The sequence below is a fragment of the Canis aureus genome, chromosome 14 (genome assembly GCF_053574225.1).
Source record: "Canis aureus isolate CA01 chromosome 14, VMU_Caureus_v.1.0, whole genome shotgun sequence".
NCBI classification, from domain to species: domain Eukaryota; kingdom Metazoa; phylum Chordata; class Mammalia; order Carnivora; family Canidae; genus Canis; species Canis aureus.
Genome location: NC_135624.1, coordinates 25,140,041 through 25,164,868, shown reverse-complemented (window position 1 = coordinate 25,164,868; position 24,828 = coordinate 25,140,041). Strand labels below are relative to the sequence as shown.

The window sequence follows — 24,828 nt, the reverse complement described above, 5'->3', positions numbered from 1 at the left end:
TAACTAACCCGTACTCTTCATAGAGTCAAGGTCATGACTAAATAAATGCAATGTGGTGTCCTGGACTGGATCCTGGAACAGCAAAAGACATTAGTGGAAAACAGATAAATAAAAATAAAGTCCATAGTATAGTAAATAGTACTATCCTAAGGTTAACTTGAGTTTTCACATATAGGCCATAGTTTAAAAGGTGGTAACATTGGGGGAGGCTTGGGGAAAGGTGTAGGAAACATCCCTGGATTATCTTTGCAACTTTCCTATAAATTTGAAACTTCCTATAAATCTGCAATGAAAAGGTAAAGGTCATTAAAGAAAAGTACAGGAAAGCCACAGCACTGAAAGCATGGCTCTATTTAATATTAAGAAAGGAACTTACAGATTATGTACACATTTTCGCAGTAATTTGATCAACACCACAGTTTATTTGTAAACATATTATATGTGTCAATAATCAAATTGACAACACTTTATACATTTTGTTGTAGAATATTAACATCATACCAGAAAACAATCCACTGTACTCAGTTACAGAGTTTTGGTACTTTAAAATCTTTAAATACAAACTGTATTTGAAACACTGAACATAAAATAGAAACAATGAATGGCAGAGAAGATTGACAACATCGAGTAAAAAAACCTGGTATTTCTCCAGAAAATGAATATAAAACCAGCTGATTACATATTTAAAATGAAAGAAAGGAATCGAGAAAATCAGATATGTTTTTAAACGACATAAAGTTGCATTCCTTTAGACCCACCTGGGAGGTGTATCATACTAAATTCTGTGTCCTTTTTGATATTTCTTTTTCTCTTGGTTTCTAAAGAATGTATCCCATGGTTTAAGGACATTAAGGGGAGAACAGAAAGGGAGGTAGCACAAAGCCAAATGAAATTACTTTAAAATTCTTTCATAAGTCTTCTTTGGCAAATAAAGTCTACTCTTAAAATTTAACGGTTTGTTGAATGGGATCGACAGTTCTAAGATTAGGAGATGAGTTAACATATGGATGAAACAAAGCCAAATTCATAAAGCAAAGCACAAAAGCAGCTTTCACATTTTACTAACAGCTCTAAAAAGCAGATTCTCCCTCCTTAAAACTATGAGAGGTTTTCAACTGGGAATCAGAACCTTTCCTCATTCACAGGAGAAAAACCAGAGTTGTCCACCTGTTTTTCCAGTACTTTCCCTAAAATTCATGATCATTATTAGGTTCTAATTCTTTCCCCATTATCTCTCAAAGGAAATATAGCAGCAAATCACTCCCATATTTTAAGTTTTCAATTCACCACCAACTGGGTTCACTGCCAACTACAAATTATTCGATTCTTTATTAGTGTACATGTCATTACAGTAGGCTTAGATTGTTAATACAGGAATAAATAAAATAACTACAGTTAATATAAACAAAGCAAATGAAAATTAGATTAAAGAGCCCTGATCAAGTTGAAATACTTACAACTTTCAGTTGAAAAACTGTAGAAGTTACATACATACCTAATAGTACTAGGAATGTACAATATCAATTATTGGAAAAATAAATGAGTGATTCACAGTCATAAGAAATTATTTTAATATTAGTATGTATTTTGCCTTTTACAGACAAACATTTATAACATACACTTGATTTCTACCTCATATAAGACAAAGTAGAAAACGAAACGTTACTGCACTTACCCAAAACACGGCACTGACTGTGTGCCACAGGTAACCTGCTCCAAGATATTCAATTCTATAGGTAGGCCATTGTATTGAATGAATGGTTATGTTAACAGTTTTAAGAAAGGCATATATTTCCAGTAGTATGTTAAATACACAAATACCAATTCTATAAATAACAAAATTATCAGCAAAAATGTTTAGGTTATAACATTCCCAAATTCTCTAATGCTTTAAATGTTTTAGATATATGTTGTTTGACCAGTTAGTTTGGTTACAGTTTTAAACAAGCAAACCATTATCCTATGAGAAGAGCTACACTAAACTATAACACTGCACAAACTTCCCAAGGAAGGTAACTTAAAAAATCTAGAAAGTGATTCCAATTATTCTAATTAACATTTGAGATCTAAAAGAATCAATGACTCAAGAAACATTTTAAAATTACTCAATTTTTCTTTATCAGTTCCTCCAAAACTATTCACATAAATTTAAGATCCAGATTGCTTAAGAATATCTTCAAAGGAGGTTTATCACCAAAGTGTTTCTGATCAGAAGACATAGCCTTAATACCTCTAATAGGTAATTCTAACCTATAAAATCACAATCCTTGGTTTCAAAACATCAAATTCGATTTCATAACAATTCATTGGTAAAGCTACTAAACAAAAAATCAGTCTGGGTGAAAACGTGCAGCAGCCACAGTTACAAGAGTGGAAAATAAATTCTATTTTTCCATAAAGACTCTATGAAAATATAAAGCCCAAAGTGAGTGACAACAGAAGTCCACATACAAATGTTGGTTTAAAAATAGAATGTTTTCCAAAGCTTCTCATGAGATGTCAATGTATAGTCATAGTCTGAGTTAAGATCTTATAAATCAAGGTTAAATTATACATAACTATGCTGATTTACATACTTTCAACAATGTTCAACTCATGTACATAATTTACAGATAGCCACAGAAATTCTTAATGCCCCATCATATCATCTCTCAAAACTGGATGTTTATTGTTTTATAGTTTTGCTACTTTAAGTACCAAGAAGCCTTTTCAGAGGAAGAGTTCCACCTCTTCCATGATCCCCTAGAGAGTAGGTAACAAAATATAAAATTAAACAAGATTTATGTTTGATAAACTAACATATAAAATTACCACTGCAATATTCATAGTGACTGCTTATAAACATAACAGTCATCATAAAGCCTATAAAGTATATCCTCAGTTTTATAAAAGAAATGCAGATTGTCTCAAGGTAAAAAATACAGTGCAGGCTGCTAAAAAGCTCTTTGTTGCCTTAGGAGGTGCAATAATGAGGAAAACTTGAAAAAACGTGAACATGTTTCCCCAATCTTTTAACATCGGTTGGGCGTGAATTGCACTGCAGCAGCAGGATGCTTTTTAGTGGCTGGCACTATAAAGCTAACGTTAAGAAAGAAAAAAGGCAGAAAGTGTGAGCAACAAATGGTGGAACCGAATTATTGCAAATGGAGATTAGCAGTAAGAAGCGAGGAAGGTGACCGTCCACTCCATTCTGATAAGATGCCATCTTTAAAGATTAAGTTCTTTGCAGGAAGTGGAACTCCTGCGTCAGCACAGGAGGACTGCGAGAGCACACTGGAAAAGCTGGCCTCAGTGGGAACATCCAGTGTTGAAGCACCTTCCTAAAAGACCAAGGAACCGGAGAAAATTCCTAGATTCAACACTTAACCAAATAATTTAATACAGTTCATTATAAATACTGACTCTGATGACCCAAGATGTTTGTGGAACACAAAGCACCGTGGGAGACGCAAAGATCAACCTCACAAACCCCAACTACTCAGGGACATCCATTCCACACTTACCATGTCCAAAACCCTAACTCTCCAGTTAAGTTCCTCCCCAGCCCTCCCTACTCCCTACATCATGCTAGCCCAGACACTGGAGAATCATTCTTGACGCCTCCCTTCTTCACCACACCCTCAATCTTTTCCTCACATTGAATTAATCACCAGGTTCTAGCAATCTAACTCCAACATATATCCTACATTATTCATTCCCTGTAGCCCACCAGCATATACTCCAGGCCAGTGGTCTCCAAAGTGGGTACTCACTCCAAAGTTGGGTATGGGGCTATAAAAATTTTAGAAATCCTCTACCAACTACTGCATCCTTACAAAATTTCTATTTTTGTGTATGTTTTATAATACACATAATTTATTGATTTAACAGTACATATGTATAATAAACCTTTACTATGGATACATGCAAAATTTGGGGGTATTTTTAATTAAAAAGGGAGCTCAGCTACCAGCAACTCTCACTTGTGCTATGACAGTGGTCTCCGACCTGGTCTTGCTTCTATGCTTTGTTCCTTCTTAATCTGCTCTTCAAATGGTAACTAATCTTTTAAAACAGCTGATCAGAAATAATATCATTCTTGTTTAAAAGTCTTTAATAATTTATCTTTTCACTCGAACATAAAATATAAATTCTTTGATATACTCTAGAAGGCTCTGCTATCCTTTCCTCTTCAGCCCCACCTCTTGCCACTATTCCTCCCCCGCTCCCACTTTCACAAGGTTTCCACCACACCAGCCTTCTTTCCTTTCCTTGTACACCAAGTGCTTTCCTCACACAGGACCTTTGCTCCTATCAAGCTCTGCATGGCACACTCTTTTCCATCTCTTACAAGTTTCAGCTTTTATATCATCTCTGTCCATTTAAATTAGGTCCCTTTAGATCCCATCAGATTCCAAGGAGTCTGGCTCCTTCAAAAATACCCATTGAAATCTGTCATTACTTACATATTTCAATGTTTACTTGACTATTTACAGTCTCAAACATCATTATAAGCTCCACTAGTGTCTCCCTCTGCACCTAATAAAGGGTCTGGTATAGAGTAGACTCAAGTATTTAAAATAAATGAAACAAAACTCCAAAACACTGATTTCATAATGTTGGATCACATCTTCTGAACAGAAATACTCCATTCCCAAAGTTTATCTACAAATCAAGTCTACAGAGTATCCTTTCTTTTCTTGGGGAAGGGGGAAGACAAAAGGTCTAAAGCACTGGCCTGCACCACAAACAGACAGCCTCCTCTCAGCAACCAAGAACCACTGCAGTTAATGGAAGCGTATCATGTCCAAGAACTAGCACCTAGCATGGTGCATGGCCCATGGGGTAGATGCTTAACACAATTTCTCTTGAACGAAACACTGGCACAGAACAGAGTCTCAGCTTTAGACGTTCTTCATCTGGACAGTGAAATCACATGCAAGAAAACTAACTTCCTAAAGCTCAGCATCTTAATCAATTAAAATCAGTGCTTATTTCATTACTGTGGAGACTCAATACAAACGTCAAAGTGTTCTGCATCCTATTTCGCTCTATGCAAATACCATTTGGATTTTTTGAGTTTTGTTACCTGGAATGAGTGAACAAAGTTAAGGACTTGTAGAGACAGTTTTCTACTGGAATGTAAGAGGTTCTGAAGGCTGAAAAACAAGGGTAAAAAGTTTAAAATAAATATAATGACAAGAACTAATATCTCACAAGAGTTTAATTTCAACAATTTAAGTGCATTTATATATGTAAATACATTCTGTTTAATCACATAAACTTTTTTAAAAGTTTCAGTGGTTCTCATCAATGAAACTTCTGCCAGTTTAATAATATTAAACAGTACATAAAAAGACCATTTTAAAATAAAAAATCATGTATAAAACCAAAACTGAGAGGTTACTATTAGGAAAAGTTTAAACTATCAGTAAATGTAAATGTTAAATGAAAGAAAATGTTTAAAATGAAAACTCAGACAGGAATGACCATTATAATACCAACTTCAAACACCCCAATTAATTTTAAAATACACCTGGGTAAAAAGTCTAACAGATTTAATATACATCAACCCACTTAAATCAAGTATTTTTCAAATATGTAAACTGGTAACAATTATGGTAGCCATCTTAAATCTGTACAGTATTTCTACTTTTTTACTCATGTAGATAACTTTCAGAGAACTGTTGAAATCATTGGTCAATTGAGGTATTTTCAATCTTCTGATAAAGTATATTAAGCCAATTAGATGGATTACTTATTATCCAACTTTGTTTTTTTAAATAAAGAAGTCAAGGAGACCTTTGGACATCGGCTCTCCCAGCCACTCTACCAAGACAATCAGATTCAGGGATATTCCTCTCTGCTCAGCAGTCACATAAATTTTACTGCCTCTTAGCAACTCCTCCCAATGGATCAGAGTCAGCATGTGAGATAAAACCTACACGTCATCTCTGATACGTAATAGATGCTCATTTTAGAAAACGTGGAAACTGAAGAAAATCTATAAACTCAGCTATAATTGCACCAAAAGAGATAATCACTATTTACATGACCTAACTTGAGTGTGTTTGCTCAGGATGACAGAAGTGCACAAGGGAATCTCATATAAGCATGTGATTTTTATCACACTCTCACCAAACCTGGGTAACTAAGTTAACATACTTAAAATTAACCAAAACATGTACCCCCCAATGTCTGCATGTGTCAGATTCTTAGGTGCTGAAGTTTAATTTAGAAAAATATAGAAAAATCCTTAAACTAGCAATCTTTATTCAATCAACAAATAGACACAAGGCAATTACCATGCTCATGTGTGAAGTAAAAGAAAATAAGATGTAGCAACTGAGCACCAGAAGTCTCATAGATGAAAAGATGACAATGAATATAAACCCTCACCTCTCTTTTCTGCAAAGGCCATGTGTAGCAATTTTTCTACAAACCTTCCGGTTTAATTCAGAACTAAATAATGGAATTCCAAAGCACAGCTCGAGAGGAACCCAATCTGCTTCTGTTGTAGCAACTACAAAATGATATAGTTATTAATCACATATGTATTTACATATATTATGACTGACCAGGGTCTGTTAACTGAGGTCCAGGAATTTTCAGGTTCCTCTCAGCCCCCGCAGTCCATCAACAGGCTTATTAATAGGGGAGAGGATTCAGAGAAGTCAGTGAATCTCTAAACAGTAAAGAATCTTTTTTGAGTGTGTACATGCTTCTGGGGCCTTTTACCCCCACCCCCACCCCCACCACCCCAAGAAAGACATTGCAAGACATCTACAACATGAAAGAATTTAACACAGGAAAAATGAAATACTCTCAGGTCGTATTTTTATAACACTTTCATTGTTATCCTAAACATATAAGCATGTTTCCTAGTGAATACTTATTAAAAGGTTATGGATAATCAGAGCAAACAATGACACCCAAATGATTTAACAGAAGAGTTAAATCTCAGAAACTAGTCTAAAACTGAAGATAATTCTTAAAGCCTTACCAGAGTTTTGTTTTGCTGCTGAGTCTATAGCTGCTTCCTCAATGACCATTTCAAATGACTCTGTACTCCCATTTACGTCTGAACCAGAAGCCAAATCAGGTTCTCCTTCCAATGAAAGGACATACACAATATTAGGATTCTTGTAATTGGCACAAGTCATTCAATAGCCTTAACAGAAGAAAAGCCGTTAAGCAACAAGAATGACAATAGAGATTCACCCTAAAGCAGCTGTTTCCAACTAGGGTCAATCCTGTCCCCCAAGAGACCTCTGACAGCATTTAGAGACCTATGCAGTTGCCATGAAAGGGGACAGGGATGCTACTGATTACCTAGGAAAGCTAAACGTCCTACAATGCATGGGATAGGCCCCCGCAGCAAAGAATTACCCAGCTTAGAATGCAAACAGTGCTGAAGTGGTAAAACCCTGGCCCAAGAAATGAGGACTCAAAAGGCAGACCAAGAGGTTAGCCTTTCACGTAGATCATTCCCAAAGTCACTTCCATCCCCATGGAAATGTGCAATCAGATGTCATTCCTCCTCAAAATTCTTTGACTTTTCATATCTTCCAGTACATATGATCCTCCAAGATCTCTTGATCTTAACCTTTTTCTCAACTCTCATTTTCTGCTACTTACCAACAAATTCTTTCTTTTGATCAAGAGCTACTTGAGTGTCTGACTCCCTCCACCTGAAAGGCTGCTACCCTCCAAATAAACAATCATCTCTTATGTACCCAAATCCTCATTTTTCAAAATTTAGTTCAAACTTCTCTAAGAAGCCTTCGCTGATGGCTCAGTTGGGCTGAGATATGCCTTCTCAGTCCTACATTATTAGCACATTAAGCTGTTGCCAAGCTCCACCGCAGACTTTTAACAGTACAAAGCAGGCTGATTCATTGGTTTGTCTCCCTTCCTAGAGTTTTATTTATTCCTTAGGTCTCAGTAATTCCTATATTTCCAGTACCTAAGCAGATACTGCATAAATGTTTATGGGATGAAAGAAATAAAACATGACTGTAGCAGACATGATTTGTAATGACTGCGTAATCCATACATCTGTTTGGAAAATGCCCTCTGATACGTGGCAGCCAACTATTAAAATTAAGTCAGATCCTCTGGCCAAAGGCAAAGGACCAGGCATGAATATTCAACTCAAAGGGAGCCAATCCAATCCACTGGATGGGTGGGGAGTAATCAATCATATTTACTCAAGATTTCACGCTAAAAGGCTCAGGGAATATAATCAATCAATGACAGATGTCAGAACTGTATGGTTTTCTAGAGTTATGGACCAGAGCTGGAACCATGGGCTCCAAAGCCACATACAAGCCAAAATTATGCCAGAGCAGCAACAATCAGTATATGAGAGAAGGTGACTGGAAAACACATTTTTTAATTAGGAAGAAAAAAGGGAATCAGCTGTTGACAACGTGCAGACTAGGTTGGAGACAGAAGGAGAATACGGTCAGGAAGGCTAATGAACAGGAAAGGACTGTGACAACTCATGATTAAAGGATCGAGACACAGACCAGAATGACAGTCACGAGGAATCTAAAGAGAGAGAAGGGAAGACAGAAGATGACATCTAGAGACTAATCACAGAACGTGGAAACTAAGGGGAAGCATGGCAAAAGAAAGAATAGACAAAGATTCTGGGCTTGGGTGATGAGACAGTGGTGCCTTTGACAGAAAGAGAATGGTTCAACAGGAAAAATTGTTAGTTCTACTCTGGAAAGACCGTGACACAGAGACTGAAGTTTCGAAGCTGTCCTTTATGTAACTGAAAGCCTATAGACATGGAGCAGAGATTAGAGGGCTAACACCCCACAACCATTCTGTAACTCCAACCCCAGGCCAATAGCCTTTTAGCTGGGCACTTAGTATTTTCTCCATCCAAACAACTGATATTTATCCAAAGGATGTCACAGAATAGTGTCTCATCTTCGTGAAAAAATACCAAGTATTAAATAATTCAACATCCCCACAAAAGTCTCCCTGCTTCTTAAGTATTAAGATTGTGATCAACTCAATACAGTGATCTTAATTCAAAGAACCCAACTGTGAGCTGACCTCGCTCATCAGAAGCATCACTGAGTTTTCTGTTTGCAAGCTGGCTAGAAGCATTCAACATGGTGACATATCCACAAAAATGCTGTAAGTCCACTTTGTTCCTCAATATCTGCAAAGCTTTATGAATGCCCATATTGACACGAGTAAACTCTAAGAAGAAAGAGTGACATCACATTATAAGTAAACAGTTTTATAACATAATATGATATCAAACATGTAAATATACTCTTATTAAACAATTCTGGGAATTACTTTTATACTTTATCGACATTGGTTCCAACAAACAACTACCTGTGAGTGTAAAAGGATGACGTACATATACATTTATAGCCTTCAGGAGGCACTTATTGTATCAAAACAAATTACCTGCTAAGTAAAAGCAAATAGGACCAGTCAGTGGCAAAATTCTCTAGGCTTCTTTGTGGTTTTATTCTGCCTCGAATGCTTACTTGTTGGGCTTCTGCCAGGAAAGTATTAAATACATATTTTTGAAAAAATTTTAGAAGTAAAATTATTCCTATTGAAACTAAAGCTAAAAATGTACTTGAAATTATATCCTTAATAAATTAAATATTATGCAAGTACTCATAAATAGATTAACTTTGAAAGGTGCTCTATACTCAAATATGAAGATTCCTTTCTTTTATAATTCATAAAATAATCTTCCAAGGCAAAAGAGCTATTCATCAGCTTTTGAGATTTTATAGTTTGAAGATCCTGTTGTCACTAGTCTATATGTTCAGGTGGATATTTTCCCCCACAGAATTTATAAAGTGTCAAAGGATTAAATAGCAAAGTTTAATTGCAGAGAAATACTTATTTCTGAGAAGAGGCTGTTTTTTGGAAGAGAAAAACTCTTCTCCAAATTTTTTTTTAAAAGATTTTATTTATTCATGAGAGAAACACAGAGAGAGGCAAAGACATAGAGAGAGGCTCCTTGTGAGGAGCCTGATGTGGGACTCAATCCCAGGTCTGGGATCACGCCTTGAGCCAAAGGCAGACACTCAACTGCTGAGCCACTTAGGTGTCCCTCTTCTCCAAATTTCATGAACATTTATTCACAACAGGCAAAAGAGAGAACTGAATTTCAAACGGGAGATTTCTGCAGTCTAGCAATGTAAGAAGGAAAAAGATCTTTTTAAAATCTTCCTTTTCCTGACGTTGGTGGAGTAAGGGACAGTGGGGACTATCATTTTGGAAGAATATTAAGTTCTTATACAAATATAAGTTAATTTTAAAAAAAGAAAAAAAACAAATTAATGCAAGTTAGGTTACTTGAACCATTTACTGCTCTCTAAAAATTCAAGCAATATGGCTTTAAGAACCAGAAATACAAGATTACAGAACAGCAGTTTTACATGAAGTAGGAAACAGAGCTGCTATATGAGTATCATTTTTAACCAGATACAGAAAAGGTTATCTTCTATACTAAACAAAATAAAGAATAAATTTGCTTTTAACAAAAATTCTGTGAGCATCTTTCATCAAATGCACTATAGCTCACATCCAATTCTAGAAAAAGATAACTTTAAACAGGGCCTTCTCCCTTGATTCTAACTAGCTTAATTTAGCTCAAACTCAAATCCTCTCTAATAACAAAAATAACATTTAAATTCAAAATCAGATGCTGAAAGAGGAAATACATGCAAGTACTCTGTGAACCGTAAAATAGCATACACATGTTCATTGGCATCTAGTTCTAAATTACCTAAAAAAGCTGCAGGAAGGTGGGAGGGACAGTATGTAACATTGGGGGGAGGAAGGAGATCAACATTCTCTGCATAAAATATTCCCAATAAATTATCTTCTCCCTTTGCCTCCAAATAAATAAACAATAAAAGACATGTGAAAGTCTAAACAGAGAGAAAACCTAGTCTTCCACCTAGGTAGGCAGAGACCCACTGATATACTTCATCTCAAAGGCAGACTAGTCTTCCTTCAAAGGTCCCAAGTGAGTCTTATTCTACTAGTTCTTTGTGGGAAAAGGCACATGACAGAAAACTACCTTTGCCAATACTCCTTTTCTTAATTATTAAAGACTTATTTACTTGAGAGAGAGAGAGCACGTGAGCATAAGCAGGGTTAGGGGGAGGTAGAGGGAGAGAATCTCAAGCAGACCCCCTGCTGAGTGTGGAGCCCAATGTGGGGTTTGATCTCATGACTCTGAGATCATGACATGAGCCAAAATCAAGAGTCTAATGCTTAACCAACTGAGTCACCCAGGCACCCCCATCTTTGCCAATACTCTTTAAAAGCCACATGATAAGACCCTAGAACTTAAAATTTTTAAGAATTCACTTCTTACGTTTTCTACCAAACTGTTGATAAAGATTAATAATGATAAAGAAGTCAAACAGATATAATTCAAAAGTAAGATACCTCCTTGTAGTTCTGTTTCATCAAATGGAAATGGTATGTGGACAGTTTCTCCTATCCCATGCAAACCATGCCCCTAAACATGAAGAAACACAGTTGAAAGGTATACAAGAAACCTGTATTTCCAAGAACAAACAGGTAATCAAACAATAAATAAGACTATGCCATGTAATGATATATTCTATGTTAATATTCCATTAAAAAATTTGTCAACAATTTTTTATTTTTTCCAGCAAGCAAAGATCATCTTAAGTGCATATTAATTTATAAGACTGAAGTCAAGTACACTCACACAAGGGTTAGCTGCCGTTCTGAGAGAGGAAAGTGGTAAAAGAATCCCATCATCCATCAGCTGGTATATCATGAACTGGGAATGCAAAACTCAAAAACCTGCACTCAGTGACATATACTCAAAATTATATAATTATAAAAGCCCCTCAAAAGGGGTTAAATAACTTAATGGCTGTTATTTTCAAGGCAGCTGCAGAAAAGAAAAGAGAGAGAGAGAGAAGCTCCCTATGAACCAAAATGGAAAGGTCTCTACTTGATAAGTGAAAAAAGCATGGGACTATACTGTGCACTGGCTCACACATGCATAAAGAAATTCTAGGTGGGTATTGGCAGAAACCAATAAATGTATCTGATTTGGAGGAGAAATGGGAAAAATGGGGCAGTGTTAGAAGTGCAGTGATACTTTTCTCTGTGTATCTTTTAATAATGTTTTATTTCTGAATCATGTGTAGGTTCTACCAATTCAAAAATTAAATTTAAAAAAATCTGAATCTCACCACCCCACTCCCATGCTACAAATAATGATTTATTTTTATCTCCTGCATTCAATTAATGTTCATTTGAATTCTGTTAGTTTTAAAGGGTTTTTGCATTTAAATCCCTAAATTTGTTATGACTTTGCAACTGTGCAAGAATAATAAGCATGAAAAATTTAATTTTATGTTTATGTGCCTTTAGTGTTGTTATAATAGAAAATTTAAGTTAACACTGGGGAGCTATATATTTTTCCCTTTAAAAAAACTCTACATGTCATTTAAATTGAAAGTACTCTGACATAAAAGAAAAAAATCATTTCAGAGAAAAATTGCACTCATTTAGATGGTTCATATAACAACTTGAACATTATTTCTTTGGACAGCTCCCTTCTACTTCATTGGTACAGTTATGATATGAATCCTAACCAAGACTTTATAATGAAAGCATGGTTTTAATCAAAATCTTAATTTTGCTACAAGTTCCAGCAGGGTGAATTTCTTCCATAAAACTTAATAAAGGAGGCATCCTTTTTTAGCAAAAACAAAACTCTGTAATGAACATTTTAAAACTCCTCTGCTTCTACTACCATTACCAATACATACATAACGTCTTTTGAGATCTTCCTATGTGTTAAGTGCAGGACCATGTAGATTATGCAAGTCAGTCATTCGTTTCAACCTTATAAGGCCAGAATCCCGTTAAAATCTCTAGTTTGCAGGTAAGGTATTCAAGATTACTGAAATCGCCCAAGACTTCTAATAAGGGTAGAATCAAGATCTGAATTTAGGCAGACTGACTCAAGCCCACGCCTAACCCATTCCATGATGTCATCTCCCACCACTAAGCCCTGCTAGGGGTTCCTCCCTGCTGGCTAACACATCAACCCTCATGGCTTCAAGTACCTCCATGTGCTGATGCAGACACTTAAGTCAGTGTCTCCTGTTCAACTTTTGTTTGGATTTCAAAATATTTTCAATTACTGATTAGGTAGCTCTACCATCTAAACGTCCCACAGACACCTTATATTCAACAGGCCCCAACACAACACATCATCTGATCCCCATCAACTGGCTCTTCCTCCTCTGTTCTCTCAAGTAGTGATATCACCATTCTTCCACTTTCATAAGCCAATATCCGGGGAAACATTCTCTTCCTCTTCTCATGTCCTTCTCAGACATCTGATCAATTCTATTAATTTTAATTTGTAATAATTCCTGAATCCATTTTTTCCTTTCAATTTTTATTACCACTTCTCTGATCTAGGCTGTCTTCACCTCTTATTGGGACTCCTATACTAAATCCTAACTGGACCTCTTGCTCCAGGTATCTTACCGCACCCAATCAGTCTCAGCATACTCTCCAAGCTGATCTTCCCAAAACATATTGACCATATAAATCCTCTGCTTAGCACCTTTCACTGGCTACCATCAATCTATAGGGTAGAGTCTAAGCTCTATAGCAAAACAGTCAAGGTACGCTATATGCCAGGGCCTGCCTACATTAAAACACTCATGAGAACCTCCTCTGAGCCAGGCACTGTTCAGGTACTAGGGAAGTAGCAGTGGAGAAAAAGAAAAAAATCTCCGCCCAGAGATTTATTCCTGCTGCCTGGCCTGGCTCTCTTCTGTATCATCCTTCTATACATAAACAGAGTCTCATTCTCTCTAACAAGTGTCCCTTAAGCCTTTCTCCTTGCCTCAAGGCTGAATCGGGTACTTCTGTCTAATGCTTGCACTGTATATAATCCTATTCAGCACTCAGAAAAAAAACTGAAACTGACACCTAACGCAACATTTTCCACCAGACTTAAATCCCTTAAACTCAGGGACTGTGTCTTATTTGTATATCCCCGTTAATTAGCACAGAATATGGCACAAATGGTTGTTAGTGGAATACATTAATGAAATCCTTATTGAGAACCTATTATGAAGCAGAAAGCGTGCTGCACACTTCACACACAGTCTTGTTTCATTCAACAATCATAGGACTATAAATTGCTTATCTCACCATTAGCTGCTACTATCACTTTTTGTTGCTATACAGTAAATACTGCCATCTCCATTTTACAAGCCAGAAACTAAGCATAAGTATCTTTGAAATGCCACACAGCTCATTAGCACATGAAAAGAGGCTCACCATCATTAGGCATCAGGAAAATACAAATCAAAACCACAATGAGATACAGCTTCACACCCTAGGAGGGTTATAATAAAATAAGTCAGATAATACCAAGTGCTAGTGGGAATATAAAATGGTGCAGCCACTCTGGGAAACAGTCTGGAAATTCCTTAAACAGTTACATATAGAACTACCATATAATCCAGCACTTCCAGTCCTAGCCACCTACCTAAGAGAAATGACAACAAGGTCACACAAAAGCCCATAAATGAACATTTATAGCAGTGACTACCATTATTCCTAAGAGCCATAAAGTGGAAACAATCCAAATGTCCACCAGCAATGGATGGAAAAACAAAATGTGGCATATTTATACAAGGGACTCTTATTTGGCCGTAAAAAGGAATGCAGTACTGAATCATGAAAGGCTGATGCATGCTACATGATGAACCACGAAAACATTTTGCAAAGTAAAAGAGGCCAGGGACAAAAGACCATGTATTACATGACTCTACGTATGTGAAAGGCTCAGAATAAGCATTCTAGAGAGACAAGTAGATTAGTGTTGTTTAGGGCTGGGGAATTGGGGAAGTGAGAACTAAATGTTCAGGAGTTCTCTTTTGAGGTGATATAAATATTCTAAAAATGAGCATGGTGATGGTTGTGGACACCTGTGCCTACACTGAAAACCACTGAGTTGTACAATTTAAAATGGTGAACTGTATGCTAAGTGAATTCTAGCTCAACAGAGCTATTTTAAGTACAGCCACACGGGCAGCAAAAGAGGAAGCTGGAATCCAAAGCTGGGTCTAACTACAAAGTCTGTGTTGTTTCTGGGAGTCCCACACTGCCAGACAAACGCCAGGACAAAAACCCACATCTGGTCTCTTACATTTCAGCTTTACAAATGTCAAATTACATCCGACTGCAACTCAGTAGAAAGCTAGACAAATTGTCATCTTTAAAATCAAAATCCAAAATTGGTTGTTTCAAATAAAGCCACAGTACCTGAATCAAAACTGCCGAATGTGTCAAAGCATCATTCAACATCGTCAGCACATTTGATGTAGGAACTACCCCAGGATCATGACCCCAAGATGTTATTAGTAATCGATCATAACCCTATGGAAAAGAAATGAATAAAAGATAAAATGGTGTTTAGAAATTAAAAAAAAAAAAATAAGAAGGTCACTATAATGTTGTTTACCAATTTCTATCCTCCTCAAACCACACCTCACACAACGTACCTGGAATATGTCTGGTAGTTTTCGAAGTCTTGTACCTTTGGACAATAAAAGAGATGGTGGTCCTTGACCAGTGATGTAATAAATGTACAGTTTAAACCAGACAGAACTGACTTCTGGGATAGCTGGTCCAATATGCTGTAATCACAAAGCAGGTAAGAGAAAGTTTCAATACATAGGTAAGGCAGCCAAATCTCACAAGGGACCCAGGATAGTTTTGCAAAAGCTAAGCCTCGCGTGTTAACTGCTACTATCCTTATAAAAATAAATTTCAAACGCTCCATTGAAACAGTTTAAATGTTTTCCTAAAACTGAGAAAGCACATCTTACCACTGCAATTGGGTGAATGAACTCGAGTAGAACACCAGGGTTTGAACCTTGGCTTTGTCGTCTCAGCTCTATCATCTTAGGAAGGTCACTTAAACTCTCTGTGCCTCACTTTACTCTCCTGTAATGTGGTGATAAAATATCTACCTTATAAAGACACTATAAGGTTGTTCAGAAAGGTTTAAAACAGCACTTGTCATACAATAAGCTCTATTCCAAAGTGTTAGTAATTGTCATTAATCACATGCAATTTTTCACAAAAGGGGCTATCTAACCTTCCATCCACCTTACTATTCATTTAGTTCATGGACTCCTACTAATGCCTAGAAGCTGTGTTACAGAATAGGAGGAAGTATGTATATGGGATGGTGTTGATGGTTGCGGGGATGGGTACACAAGAAATTATTTTTAAAAGGCTGGTAAATGCCAATCAATAACCACTCCCACTGAATAGAGGACAAATTTGGGGGTGTGGGAGGTATGCTCACCAAAGCAGCTAGAACAACAAAGCAATAAAATCAACCTTGTATAAGGATCCCTTCCTTTCTCCTACACCATTAACCTGGCACATCTAGGAAAATCAGGCAGGATGTAGCACTGAAGAACAGTGACATGATCCCCTCTGAAAATGGCACAGGCCACAATGTCCTTGCTAAGTACACAAATACACAACTGATTTATTTTTAAAAAGTAAAAAGCCAGCAGCAATGTTCACAAGTCAATTTACAGATAACTAGAGTTTTAGCTTTTAAACATAATCCTTCCTTTCCAGTTTATTTAGCAATCATAGAAGCCTCTTATTCTTCCTAATTAAATTGACTTTTTCCCTCAAGGCAATCCAGGCTTCCTTAAGAGCATCCAAAACATTCTCTTTAAATTTAAATTTAAATTGACTTTTTCCCTCAAGGCAATCCAGGCTTCCTTAAGAGCATCCAAAACATTCTCTTTAAAATACTGCGTTCGTAATTGAACACCAATAAAAAAAAAAATAAAATAAAAAAAAAAAAAGAAAAAAAAAAAAAAGAAAAATATATTCAAATAAAAAAAAAAAAAAAAAAAAAAAAATACTGCGTTCATCAATGTGGCGCCTGGGTGGTTCAGTTGGTTGAGCATCTGACTCTTGGTTTCGGCTCAGATCATGATCTCAGGATCCTGAGAATGAGCCCCACGACAGGCTCCTTGCTCAGAGCCAAGACTGCTGGAGATTCTCTCCCTCTGCCCCTCTGCCCACTCGCACATGCGCTCTCATTCACATAAAGTCTTTAAAAGATATTAATAAAACACCACATTCATCATGAAAACTTCAATGTATCACAAGTTGCTAGACGATGCGTGAATAAAACATACCATTTCTACCCTCACAAACTGAACCGAACATCTTTCAACAGCATAAAATACAAAAGTGCTTTCTGAGTTACTGGTTTTAATATCTGGCATCTGCAAACTGAAAAATAACATGATAAACCAGTCAACCTCTTCATCAAGTCACCTCAAGGACGTCTGAAATGACAGCACTGGTGATACTTCACATGGCTCTTTACCTGAGGGGTACAGCTGCTCACAGGCCGGATTTCATTGGTGAGAGGAGCCATGGACACGAGCAGTGTGTAATTTTTGTTGAGAACTCGGCTGCAGGTTGCAGGGTCCAGACCAAGGAGGCTCTCACAGCGTAAGAGATCCAGAGGAAAACCTGAATCATGACCAAGCACACACACAAAATGAAAGACTGATGATGTGACACAACATCTAAGACAAAATATTGGTAACTACCTTAGTGTTTAAACATTGTTTTCATAGACAGAGTACCCCTATTAACAGTGTCAAATTTCCCTGGAAACAGGAACTCAGGCCCTTTAAGACTTAAAGCCAACAGTCTTTATTCCCTGGTCTAGGAAGATAATTGTCTACTGGTGTTTCATGAAGCTACTACTTTTACGATAAAAGTATGGATTTGCTCTATCTTCCTTCTTCTCCATCTCCAGCCACCCCAGGGCAGTGGTATATTAGAAAGAACCATGTGCCACAAAGAAACAGTGTCCTGGCCTCCCTCAATTTCTGTTTTCTACAAAGAGCTTCACCACCAAGTTCTGAATTTGGTATAGGAACAAGAGTTCCTCATTAACAATATGTGCCCAAGTCTGCTGGTCCATAAAGCACAAACTCACTCAGCATATAATAGATTTTAAGTGTTCCCATTTGTAATCCTTTCAGAAAATACCAGTCCTATTTGTTCTCTAAAAAGATAATGTAAGACTGAGAGAAACCAAGTCAGCCCTTCTCCCTCTCAAGCAAGAATGAATCAAAAACCATGTGGCCTGCTCAAAGGGTCTAGAAGCAGTGAGTACAACTAGCACCAGGCCTTTGGTCTTCAACATCACACTCCAGGAAAAAGAGATCAGGCTCCTACCAGGAGAAAGGCTGATTCCAGGACTAGACAGAAGTTCAAGAGGAAACTGTTTTGCCAGAAAGTAAAAAACTGCCCCAAAAGTAAAAAATTTTTTTAAAAGATGGAGGCATGGCACAAGGAAACTGGAGCCAGCTTGAGGGGAAATCCTACCGGCAAAATGTGAGGCCACTCTAGCATATGCGTAATTAAGAGAGAGCAATGACTAATGATAAGCCATTGGAAAAAAACAGAAATTTATCAATCCATACTGAGAATATAAAAGAATGCTTAGTCTCAGCTATTACTAGAACAGGAGTTGGAAAATATGAGCAATTTACAACAACCATCACAGTGAAGAATGGTTCAGGCAGGACTACCACTGGATATTCAATACTCAGGGTGGGGCTGGGGGGGTGGGGGGGAGGCAGGCGGATATACTGATGAGGAGCAGGATATGTGCATGGTCTTAAAGTATCTGCCCATAGATTACTTAGCAGTTTCAAGTGGGGAGAATATTTAACTATACAGTAGGAAAACCAGAAAACACATCAACTAACTAACATCACAATGGACAGACAGAAATTACATGCCTCCAGATGTCATACCCTTAGGAGAACATGACATTACTTCAGTAATACACTAAACTTGAGTGCATAATCTGAATCTAATCACAACAAAACATCACACCCACCTAAGTGAGAAACTTCCTCATAAGGCCAACAAAAAGGGACTATAGTCTTAAAAAATAAGAATGTTCTAGGACAAAAAGAAGTTAGAAATTTGTTTCAGAATAAAGGTGATAAAGGAGACGTGACAATTTAATGTAGTATCAGATCTTAAACTAGATCCTGTACTTGAGAGGGGCAAAATGCCATTAAGGACATTATTGGGTCAACTGATAAACAGGAATACAAATGGCAGGATTACTGTATCAATATTAAATCTTCTGAAGTTGATGTAAGGGAATAGCCCTGTTCTTAAGAAACATAGCCTGAATAATTTTGTGGAGAAAGACCATATACAACTTGCTCCCACATTCTGGGTTAAAAGTAATTATACTATCCTTAAATTTTTTGTAAATTTAAAATATTTCCAAATAAAATGTTAATAATGGAGGAGAGAGTCATACAGATGTCAGGAAGAACATCTCTTCCACACAACTGGTAAAGAGGGAGGCAGGAGAATAAAGTGGCTGTAAGACAAATCTGGCTACAGCCAGATGTGATGTTAATTTTGAAGTAAAATCAGAGTTGAGCAGGTGGCTTAGGAAAAGGAGAAAAGGGAAAGAATTCTATTAAGACTATAGAAATTTATACTTGATTACGTACAATAAATCAAGAACAAATTTAATAAACAGAAATCACAGCAAGTGAAAAAATTGTCGGATAAAAAAAATCTTAGGAGAGATTAAACATTGAAAGCTCTAACTAGTACCAAAAATAGTCAACTATCTAACCTCAAAAGTTAGAAAAACACTTAACTACTTTCATACAGATAAGGTTTCGGTTTTTCATTTAACTTACTTTTTGGTACATAGACTATTCATGGTGAAAAACAAAGTTTAGTCCAGACTACTAAGCCATAGATTCATGAATAAATCAATGAAAAGCTTAATGTTCAGGAGAAGATAATAAAAGTGATACAGCACGGACGCCTGGGTGGCTCAGAAGCGGAGCGTCTGCCTTTGGCTCAGGGCGTGATCCCACAGTCCTGGGATCGAGTCCCACATTGGGCTCCCTGCATGGAGCCTGCTTCTCCCTCTGCCTGTGTCTCTGCCTGCCTCTCTCTCTGTGTCTCTCATGAATGAATAAATAAAATCTTAAAAAAAAAAAAAAAAGATTTAAAAGTGATAGAGCAAAGGAAAAAATATTTTTTTTCAAGAAAACACGGACTTAAGTCCCATCTCTTCCACTGACTAATCATACAGGCCATAATGACTAAATGGGCAAGAGATATGACCAAGACAAGCTTCAATTCTTTATCTATAAAATGAGTTACTTGCCTGGTCACTGGTACTAACTCTCGTAGATGCTATGATGGGCAGGAAAGGTTGGTGTATTTCAAGATGGCCATAACAGAGTATCTCAAATATTTTAACCCATTATCTCCTTAAGTCACTAAAAAGTAATTTCAGGATTTTTACATTCAAAGACATCTTCAAGATTGTGCTGCTCATTGCTTAGGTCACAAGATCTATTTGGTAGCCAAAAAATAGCTATTAACAAATGTTTCATGAATAAGTGCTTTGGCCTCTTGGCATCTGGTGACTTAATATTCTCAGTTCTAACTATTAATGAATAATCTGAAAAAGAGCCCCTGCATGGAATCATTCCTAACGCAGAACTCTGACCCTGACACCCTAAGGCTGTAGAAGCAAGTCACGAGGAACTGAGTGTATGCAGCTTCACTCAGCTCAACCACTCAGCATATCTGTCTTTACACCTCTGCGACCACTTTTATGAAGTAACAACTGATTCCATCCTTAAATTTTTAAATTGAGCTAAAAGAAAGCCAGATGCTGGTGAAAGTAGAATGAGAATGAAGATGACTAAGAAACCAACGGTGAAACTGGTGATGAAATTTAATGTTCTCAGGGTGTTAAGAGTTCAGAGTTCCAAGATGCAGATCCTGTGAGTAAGCGAGGGCTGGTGCCAAATGCTCTTCACTGGTGCCCAAGCCACGTCATCTTTTTAAAAACATACATTTCAGGGTGACGCTGCTCTACTCAGAACTGTCTGTTCAGCTACAGTTTGGGAACCCTCTATCTATCCCACACTCGAGAGCTCACACCAGAGCAAGAGCCACAGTTAAGGCTCATCATAGATTAAAACTGCCATGGCTTCTTTCTTTTACTCTTTAAAAAGGTTCTCTGTTCTTTTTATTTTTTTTAAAGCAAAATACTTTTGTAAATATTACAGCAGCATTTCCATCAGAAGCTCCTGTTTATTCCTTTTATAGAATCTAATCTTTCATTCAGGAAGTGTAACATTTCCTGAACCAACTAAATTTTGTCATTTGTTCACCCCTCGAACTGAGGCCAGTACTAAACACCATCCAGCCACTTAAACAAATTAACCATTTTTAGAGGTCCTAAGCAGATTTAGATACTACAAATGTCAGTGGCATACAAGAAAAGAGAAAAAGTTGGGGAATCCCTGGGTAGCTCAGCGGTTTAGTGCCTGCCTTAGGCCCAGGGTGTGATCCTGGAGTCCTGGGATTCAAGTCCCACATCGGGCTCCCAGCATAGAGCCTGCTTCTCCCTCTGTGTCTCTGCCTCTCTCTCGATCTGTGTCTCTCATGAATAAATAAGTTAAATCTTTAAAAAAAAAAAAAAAAAAAAAAGAGAGAGAAAGGAAAGTTAAGAAAGAGTTAACAGGCAAAAAAATTCACAAAACAGGCCTCTAGTTGGAAATTCGACATGACGTCTATACAAAATGTATTAAGCGATGATTAGATAAGCAAGCATGACCTGTTTAATTTCTTAGAAAGAAGGTCCATAGGGTTATGTCTTCAAAATCAAGTACATTTATCATACCATAATTGGGTTGGTCTGGCTGTGCAGTCTGTGCAACTAGATCTTTATTATGACGCAGAAACAATATTGTGTTTCTCAGAGTAAGTGCATGATCAAAATATCTCTGTGCTTCTCCTTCACCAGTGCTCTGAACCTAAACCAAGAGAAAATAAATTGTGCAATATGACTCTCAAGTCATTCATCCTAATATATAATAATACAATAGTGACATTAAGACATTAGAATCACTAAGCCAAAAATTTGCCCAGGCAACATCGAAACAAATATTAATCTAAATCTCAATTGTTTCCATTTGAATTCATCTTTGAAGATGACAGAAATTACTCCAGCAAATAAAACTAACAATTTTAAACAACCAAATAATACTAAACTATACCATTATACGTTGTATCTCCCACATATTATTCAAATACAGTGCTTAAAAAAAAGTTAAGATCTATATTCTGCTTCATCCAGAAAAGTACTCCAATCCATGGTCACCAATTATACCTCTAATTCTCATCATCATGTCCACAGTTCTGTATCACTGGCTGCAAGGGACAATGGAGTATGTGATTCAACACAGCTGTTTCGACACTACTAAATATACAGCTTAAAATCATTCAAAAAGAATTCACCAAGTCCCTATTATGTGCTGGGTATGACCTGTCTAGGAATATAGGGACAGAACAGTGGACAAAACCCCTGTGCTCACTGGCCTTACATTTTAACACATGCTTTTCTGAAACTGAGTCAAGTACTTCTTTAACATGTAAAAATACATCACAGAAACAACATAGGAAATGGAAGGACAGGTCTACAGGGGAAAATGACTAAATTAGATTGACATTAAAAAATAAGATCAATCAGGGTATTTGGGTGACTCAGTCAGTTAAGGGGTCTGCCTTTGGCTCGGGTCATGATACCAGGGGTCCTAGGATCTAGCCCTATGTTGGGCTCCCTGCTCAGTAAGGAGCCTGCTTTCTCCTCTCCCTCTGCCCCTCCCCCTCTGCCCCTCCTCCCTCTATCTCAAATAATAAAATCTTTAAAAGAAATAAGATCAACCAATAAAATTTAATCAAAATGAGGCTTCTTAAAATACAGTTACGAAACTATTTTTAACTAAACTTCAGACTAAAAAGATTTCCCATGAATGACCATGCAGCATAAAAGGATATAGATATATAAAGAATAAAGAAATCTTCCAATTTGCTACCTGTGATAAGACTAGTTGAGGTGAGAAAAATAAAAATCAGGAAAACAGAACTTAAAATGTGCTAGAAAATAAATTTATTGGCAAAAGATACATAATTTATTAGAAATGGAATTAACAAGATATTAAAAGCACTGATGGAACAATAGATGTATAAAGGTAAAATAAAAGAGACTAATTAATAGCAAGGATTATCTCAAATATAGTTCTATACTATCAAACTAAAAATCCTATGAAGAAAGAGTGAAAAAACGTTATAGTCTTTTTATTAAGATATAAGGAAGTTAACAGAATCATCAAAAATCCTCTCAGTAGTACATTTAATATACAGAGTTCATCATTAAAGCATGAAAGGTACCAAAATTATTAGTCAAGGAAGAGATTCAGGACACAAACTATTTGCATAAAGAGCAGACAACAAAAAAACAAAAAACAAAAACAAAAACACAAACAGACAAAAAACCTAGGGAATGGAAAACCACAAAAGGTCAATCAAGATTTAGAACTAAAGACAGCTAGGGCTATCTTCATGGACGGACAAGGTGGCTAAAAGCAAATAATTGCAAAGTCTTCAAGAGGCTAAAGTGAGAATGGACATAAATATGGTAACCAGGGACACTGTTCCAGATTTAAGATAAAAGGAACAAAAACTTCAAATTAAAACTGCTGAAGAGATCTAGAGTCATGCTCAAAAAAAAAAGAAAAATTAAAGGCTATTTTAGAAAAATGTAACTTAAAAAATAACAAACTATATCTATAGTCCATTTCATCAAACCAAATCATGCTAAGTGATAGATAAGGTCACAAATCACTTTGTAAATCACAAAATCTGTTCATCCACTTAATATTTTTAAGTGTAAATGACTGTGGCAGTATTAACGTGGAGAATGGGGTAGTAATGAGCAACAATGTGCCAAAAATCAACAGAATCAATATCAAGCAAGAAACTGTACCAAATGCCCTGACATCCCATACTGAGCAACCCAGATTTACCTTCTCTAGTTCTATAAGAAAGCTGTCCAGAGACTCATCCGAGAGTTTGCCAACTTCAAACATCGTGACTGCATGGCTTTTTAAATTCTGGCATAAAGAAACAAAAACAAAAACTAAAATGGATCTTAAAACCTTATACAAGTCTATTATGAGTAAGTTCTGATTTTCTCTTTCTATATGAAACAGAACATTTTATATTTATATTATCCTTTCCAATATAATCAAACTTAAAGGTGAGTGAGATGCAAGGCTGATTCTTCTAATTATAAAAGTAACCCTCACTAAAGTTACTACACTCCTCTAAGGAATATAAAACAAAGACAATTACATTTTGTGTTTTCAGGAATAAATCCAGTACTTAAAAAAGGGTCTCAAAGCATGAACTATTTTACATCTGATCTTTAAACACTGTCATATTCAAACAAGAATTTGACTTACTGGTGAAAGATTTCCCATCATTAAAAAGGCAGTAAGAGTTGAGTCAAATAGAAAAGCAATACGCTTTGTGTATCCTGTAGACAAACTCAAACTGCTTACACTGGCTGTGTCAGCTGGGAAAAAAAAAAATCCTAATTTAGAATCGAGTAAATGAAAATTATTCTTTGCTTACCATTTGGAAGGAGAAAAATCTCATTTCAACTTTATTTAATAACTGTAGAGTACATAACTCAATATAAGCAATTTTGTAGTCCTAAGAAGGCCAGTCCTACCTACCTCCAACCAGAGAAAGTTAAAAAAAATATTTTTTTAAAGTACTTACTTTTGTAGTAAATTTCTTAAAAGCCAATAATAAACCAAGACTTGATAATTGTCAGAACAATAAGACTAGCTAGCCTAA

The 24,828-nt window shown here is 36.5% G+C and overlaps 1 protein-coding gene across 2 annotated transcripts in view; it reads right to left on the bottom strand.

Moving 5' to 3' along the window:
* Positions 1 to 336: 336 nt before the first annotated feature.
* The window catches only part of FAM91A1 (family with sequence similarity 91 member A1), a 42,950-nt gene continuing 18,458 nt past the window's right edge, over positions 337 to 24,828 (bottom strand). The window contains exons 13-24 of one of the 2 annotated variants that reach the window (XM_077847124.1): positions 24,429 to 24,541; positions 23,991 to 24,077; positions 21,806 to 21,938; positions 17,426 to 17,574; positions 15,561 to 15,695; positions 15,322 to 15,435; positions 11,431 to 11,503; positions 9,052 to 9,201; positions 6,983 to 7,087; positions 6,379 to 6,502; positions 5,069 to 5,138; positions 337 to 3,320 (exon numbers count right to left, since the gene is read on the bottom strand). In XM_077847124.1, coding sequence (XP_077703250.1) covers positions 3,135 to 3,320; positions 5,069 to 5,138; positions 6,379 to 6,502; positions 6,983 to 7,087; positions 9,052 to 9,201; positions 11,431 to 11,503; positions 15,322 to 15,435; positions 15,561 to 15,695; positions 17,426 to 17,574; positions 21,806 to 21,938; positions 23,991 to 24,077; positions 24,429 to 24,541 — 1,439 coding nt within the window. In that variant the 3' untranslated portion in view covers positions 337 to 3,134. The remainder of the gene's footprint in view (positions 3,321 to 5,068; positions 5,139 to 6,378; positions 6,503 to 6,982; positions 7,088 to 9,051; positions 9,202 to 11,430; positions 11,504 to 15,321; positions 15,436 to 15,560; positions 15,696 to 17,425; positions 17,575 to 21,805; positions 21,939 to 23,990; positions 24,078 to 24,428; positions 24,542 to 24,828) is intronic. The other variant, XM_077847125.1, reaches the window with a different exon arrangement.